Source organism: Suricata suricatta, chromosome 17 (genome assembly GCF_006229205.1).
Source record: "Suricata suricatta isolate VVHF042 chromosome 17, meerkat_22Aug2017_6uvM2_HiC, whole genome shotgun sequence".
Lineage (NCBI taxonomy): Eukaryota > Metazoa > Chordata > Mammalia > Carnivora > Herpestidae > Suricata > Suricata suricatta.
In genome coordinates this window covers 15,349,880-15,355,879 of record NC_043716.1, presented here as the reverse complement: position 1 = coordinate 15,355,879, position 6,000 = coordinate 15,349,880, and the positions used below count along the sequence as shown (strand labels likewise).

The window sequence follows — 6,000 nt, the reverse complement described above, 5'->3', positions numbered from 1 at the left end:
TTGCATCCCATTGCTTTACCTGTCACCACTATGTAAATGCCTCTTTAAAAAACTGTTTCAGAGAGTGGAAGTTATTATAAAAAGATTAGAAGATACAGGCAAGCAACAAGAAAAAAAGAAACCTAGACCATCCATAATTTAATATCTTGGTATATTACTTTTAGACTTTATGTGGACTGAGACTGGACACCTAGATCCTCACCCTCAGTCTTCTTTTGTAAAACTGTGCTTGAAAAACATTAATTAGGTTTAAAAACAATGATCAGAGTAGTGAGAATTCAAGCAAATGGTACAATGTACAATTTGGTAAAATCAAACCCAGGAGCTCATGATCTCACACTTGGATTATTCTAGTAGTACTCTGATACTCTCCCCGGCTTTGGTTTATTTTTACATTATTGCTGGGATAAACTTCATAGAGCCATAAATCTTTCACATATCATCTCTTCAGAGTTATTAGTGGCTCTTTATTACTCTGAGAATAAAGTCAAAATGTTAATAGCTACTTCCTAGAACAACTAGGTTGTTCGAGAGTCAGATTTATACTAGATGATCCACTAAGATGTAGGAAGAATATATTAGAAAACCTATTTGTATTTTCAAATTTATCCTTTAAATGTTTATTTTTATATAGGTTTATGTTATATGTTATATTAGTATCATAGTATATCTATATAATTATAATTAAATAGATAGGGTTATTGATGGAAATGGAAATAAAGACATAGGTGTATATAGCCCTTTAGTGGAAAAACCGGAAAGCAAAAGAGCATGTACACAATTGTTACAGTAATCTAAAATAATAATTTTTATTCAATAAGAAAGCAGTTGAAGACGCCTCAGTGGCTCAGTTGGGTAAGTGTCTGACTCTTGATTTTGGCTCAGGTCACAGTCTCAGAGTTTCTGAGATAGAGTTGCGGCTTAGGCTCTGTGGTGACAGCAAGGAGCCTGCTTGGGATTCTCTCTGCCTCTCTCTCTCTCTCTCTCAAAATAAATAAACATTTCTTAAAAAACAATGGGGGGGCATCTGAGGGGCTCAGATGGTTGAGTGTCCGACTTCAGCTCAGCTCATGATCTCAGGGTTTGTGGGTTCTGGCCTCACATTGGGCTCTGTGCTGAATATTTGCTTAGAGCCTGGATCCTGCTTCAGATTCTGTGTCTCCTCTCTGCCCCTCTTCCACTTGTGCTCTGTCTCACTTTGTCTCTTAAAAATAAATAAATGTAAAAAAATTTTTTAATAAAAACATTAAAAAGCAATGGGATCATAAGCTTATTGGATGTTACGTTTATGAAGGGGGATGTTCATATATATGTATATTTTTTAGTCCAGGAGTGTTGTGTATATATGGCATAGAAAGTTATACATTAAAAACTCTGACTGCTTCCCATGGCTCCACCCACCCCATTCCCACCCCCACATACACCCTTATTGGTAACTCTTGGTAACTACTTTTATTATTTTTCTTTATCCTTCTTATAGTTTTTGATGCAGATGCAAACAAGTATAAGTGAGAATCTTAATTTTTTTTTCAGGAAAATGCCCAGATGTTTCAAGGTAGACCCTGCAAGAATATATACCCTAATGAATATTTTCCTCATGGAATAACAAATGGAGCCAGTTGGTATAATGTGCCAGGTAAACATTCTTTAATACCAAGGCCATATAACTTCGATTTTCTGTCACCCTAGATAGTGCTACTTCCTACTGATTTTTTAATTTTGAGAAAATATTATTCCTTAAAAATACTGTTTAAGTAATTTAAAGTATTCAAATAACCTTTTCAACTATTTTTGACACATGTTGGGGTGCCTGGGTGGCTCAATTTGTTAAGCATCCGACTTTGGCTCAGGTCATGATTTTATGGTTCATGGGTTTGAGCCCCGTGTCGGGCTCTGTGCTAACAGCTCAGCTTTGAGTTTTGAGTAAAGATATTCTACTAAAACTTCATGGAAATGTTATATTTTATCTCTGGCTATGACAAAAAAAAAAAAAAAAACCCCTTAGATGTGCTGATAAGAAGAGGGTAAGCTACACTTGAATTCTTCTTGTCCATGAAAGTACAGGTGTCTTACCTGTACCACAAGCATCAAAGAGATCTCAAGTGATCATATTATTGGTTTTCAACCAATGCTGAGAGAAGATGGATTTGGCTCTTTACTAGGAATGTTGTTTACCTTTGGGAATCTGATCTAGTTCTCCTTCTTCAGAATGACTGATTTTAATTTTTTATCCTTCAGGTGGTATGCAGGACTGGAACTATTTACAAACAAATTGCTTTGAAGTGACTATTGAGCTAGGTTGTGTGAAATATCCATTTGAGAAAGATCTGCCAAAATTTTGGGAACAGAATCGAAGATCTCTAATCCAGTTTATGAAACAGGTAACTATGCAGGAATGAAGTCTGAAATTTCTCCCAAGAGCAAAAATACTTTTGTGTGTAGGTGATTTTCAAATACGCCCTTCTGAATTCCAGTTTGGCCTATTCATGTTTTAGTATGTTTATCTGGAATATTCATGGATGAAATGAGTTGAAGAGCTCATGAGGGCAAGAGTTGAAAATGATTAAACAGGGTAGTGATGTTTTGCTTTTAATGGATAGTGACTTTTTATTCTGTCTTTATAAAAGACTGACATAAATTGGATACACACCTAAGTATTTATCAAGTGACTAAAAAATGGGCTATGGGGTAAATGTTTTTATTTTTTTATTTTTTCCAGTGGTTTACTGTGAAATGATTAATATCGTTTTGTTTGGATGTGCTTGATGACCAATAGACAAAGACTATAAGAAGTATACTAATATTAGTTAACTATTAGGGTAATCTGACTAATACTTTATGCTAGTACTTTTCTGCTTTATTTTTTTTGCTGAGTGGACTGGTGTAAAGGCTGGGAATTTGCATACTAATATTTTAAAACACTTTATTATGAAAAATTTTAAACATCTAGAAAAGTTGTTAATAATAAACACCTAGATTTAACAGTTTTAAACATTTTTCTGCATTTGTTTTAATTATATAAAATTATCCACATACACATATATTTCTGAACTATTTCAATATAAATTGCAGCTATTTTGACATTTCACCCCTAAATATTTCAGAATGCATCTTTTTGAATAAGGATATTCTTCTGTATGATATCTTCCAGTGCCATTATGTCACTGAAGAAGATTAATACTAATTCTCTAATATTACCTAGTAGCTAGTCCACATTCAGATTTCCTTCTTTTCCCCAAAAATGTGTTTTTATAGTGATATTTTAGAACCAGGCTCTAGTCAACGTTTATACATTGCATTTGATTATTACACCTCTTTACTCACTTTAATCTAGAATAATCCTTCTGTTTTTTAAAAATGACATTTTCCTTTTAAAGAGGCCAGGACATTTTTCTTGTAGAATGTCCTATATACTAAAATTGTCAGAAGTGCTAAAGTTTAAGGTGTTACTTATATTCCTCATGATGAAGACAAACCTAGCCTGTGAAAAATTAGCCCTTCAGCAACAAAAATACTTCGTTTAATGGGTGTTTATCTCTAGCTTTACTCTCAACTCCTAAGTTCCTATTTGCTCCACATGTTTACTTTATTATCAGTTACTTGGGATGTAAGCTCCCAAAATAATTAGATGATGATTTTTACCATTGACATCTGGGTGTCTTTGTACTTTATCCAGGTTCATCAAGGTGTCAAAGGATTTGTCCTAGATGCCACGGATGGCAGGGGTATATTAAATGCCACCATTAGTGTTGCTGAAATTAATCACCCAGTGACTACTTACAAAACTGGAGATTACTGGCGTCTCTTGATTCCAGGAACTTATAAAATCACAGCATCTGCTCGAGGGTGAGTGATTGAATACTTTGAAATTGAGTGCTTGAGGAAAGACAAACATGATTCTATCCTAGAAGATTATTTCCAGAAAGCCCTTAAGAAGCCAAGCAACCCTAAGTTTCATGCTGGGAAGTTTAGAGCTGGTTACACATTTGAATCTCCTCTAGTGATAAAGTGAGTGCATAAACTATCACATTTAAGAAATCTGTGAAACCATGCACTTGGAACAGAGGCCTCTTTTATCCTCCTCCTCTCAGGTCTGCTACCTGCTGTCCAGATGTAAAAGCTGTAGTAAGTGATTTCCTTCACTATTGGTAACAATTCTGGGAAGTACCTGTTAGTTGGGAAGAAAGGACTCCTGTTCTGTTGTATGCTTCTAGTCATGTTGTCCAATAAATACCACCACTTTACATTTGTTCCTTTTTATTTTTATTCATTTATTGAGAGAGAGAGAGAGAGAGATTGGGGGAGAGGGGCAGAGGGAGAGAGAGCAGACTCCACAGTCACCACAGAGCCTGACCCAAAGCTCGACCCCACAACTCCAGGATCATCACCTGAGCCAAAACCAAGAGTCAGATACTCAACCCATTGAGCTACCCAGAAGCCCCTACATTTGTTCCCTTTTAAAGCTCTTTCACACTTTTTCTATCCCCACTTCAACATTGTTTTTTTCTTATTAAAAAATATTTTTAATATGAGTGTAGTTCACACACAATATTACATTAGTTTCAGGTATACAACAGTGATCAACAAGTCTTTACATTATGCTATGCTCACTACAAGTGTAGCTACCACCGGTCATTATACAATGCTATTACAGTATGTTGATTGTATTTCCTGTGCTGTACCTTTTATTCCTATGACTTACTCATTCCATAACCAGAAGTCTGTATCTCCTACTGCTCTCCCCCCATTTTGCTCACCTGCCCCCCAACAACTAACAGATTTTTCTCGGAATTTATGCATCTGTTTCTGCTTTGTTTATTCATTTGTTTTATGAGATTATCTGAATGAAATCATATAGTGTTTGCTTTTTCAGTCTGACTGATTTCACTCAGCATAAGGGCTGCGTTATATACCGCTGTGTATATACACCACGTCTTCCTTAGTCATTGGTTTATTGATGGACACTGAGGTTGTTTCCATCTCTTGGCTATAATAAATAATGCTGTGATAAACATAGGGGTGCATGTATCTTTTCAATTTACTGTTTTTGTTTTCTTTGGGTAAATAGTCAATAGTGGCATTATTGGATCATATGGTATTTCTGTTTTTAATTTTTTGAGGAACCTCTATACTGGTTTCCACAGTGGCTATACCAGTGTACATTCCCACCATCAGTGTAAAAGTTCTTTTTCTCCACATCCTTACCAACACTTGTTATTTTTTATCTTTTTCATTTTAGCCATTCTGACAGGTGTGAGGTGATATCTCATTGTGGTTTTGATTTGCATTTCTTTGATGACGAATAATATTGAGCATCTTTTCCTGTGCCTTGTGACATTCTATATATTTTCTCTGGAAACACGTCTATTTAGGTCCTATGTCCAATTTTTTAACTGGATTATTTGTGTTTTTGTTTTGGTTTTTATTCTTTTGGCTGTTAAGTTGTAGAAGTTCTTTATATATTTGGGATATTAACCCCTTATTGGATATATCATTTGCAAATGCCTTCTCTTGTTCAGTAGGTTGCTTTTTGTTTTGTTGAAGATTTCCTTCACTGTGCAAAAGTAGTTTATTTTGGTGTAGTCCCAATAGTTTATTTTCGCTTTTGTTCCCTTTGACTTTGGAGATATATATAGAAAAATGTATCTGTAGCTGAGATCAGAAAAATTACTACCTCTGTTCACTTAGGACTTTTCATAGTTTCAGGTCTCACATTTAGGTCTTTAATCTATTTTGAATTTATTTATGTGTGTGGTGTTAGAAAGTGGTTTAGTCTTATTCTTTTACATATGGCTGTCCAGTTTTCCCAGTACCATTTATTGAAGAGACTACTTTTTTCCTATTGTATATTCTTGCCTGCTTTGTCAGAGATTAATTGACCATGTATGTGTGTGTTTATTTCTGGGCTCTCTATTCTATTCCATTGATCTGTTTTTGTCTGTTTTTGTGCCAGAACAGCATATCTTAAAATCTGGAATTGTGATACCTCCAAGTTTGTTT

At 34.9% G+C, this 6,000-nt stretch overlaps 1 protein-coding gene across 2 annotated transcripts in view; it reads left to right on the top strand.

Moving 5' to 3' along the window:
• CPD (carboxypeptidase D) overlaps nucleotides 1–6,000 on the top strand; it is an 80,227-nt gene that overhangs the window by 52,239 nt on the left and 21,988 nt on the right. For both annotated transcript variants that reach the window (XM_029929133.1, XM_029929135.1), the window contains exons 9-11: nucleotides 1,534–1,636; nucleotides 2,239–2,381; nucleotides 3,677–3,846. In XM_029929133.1, coding sequence (XP_029784993.1) covers nucleotides 1,534–1,636; nucleotides 2,239–2,381; nucleotides 3,677–3,846 — 416 coding nt within the window. The remainder of the gene's footprint in view (nucleotides 1–1,533; nucleotides 1,637–2,238; nucleotides 2,382–3,676; nucleotides 3,847–6,000) is intronic.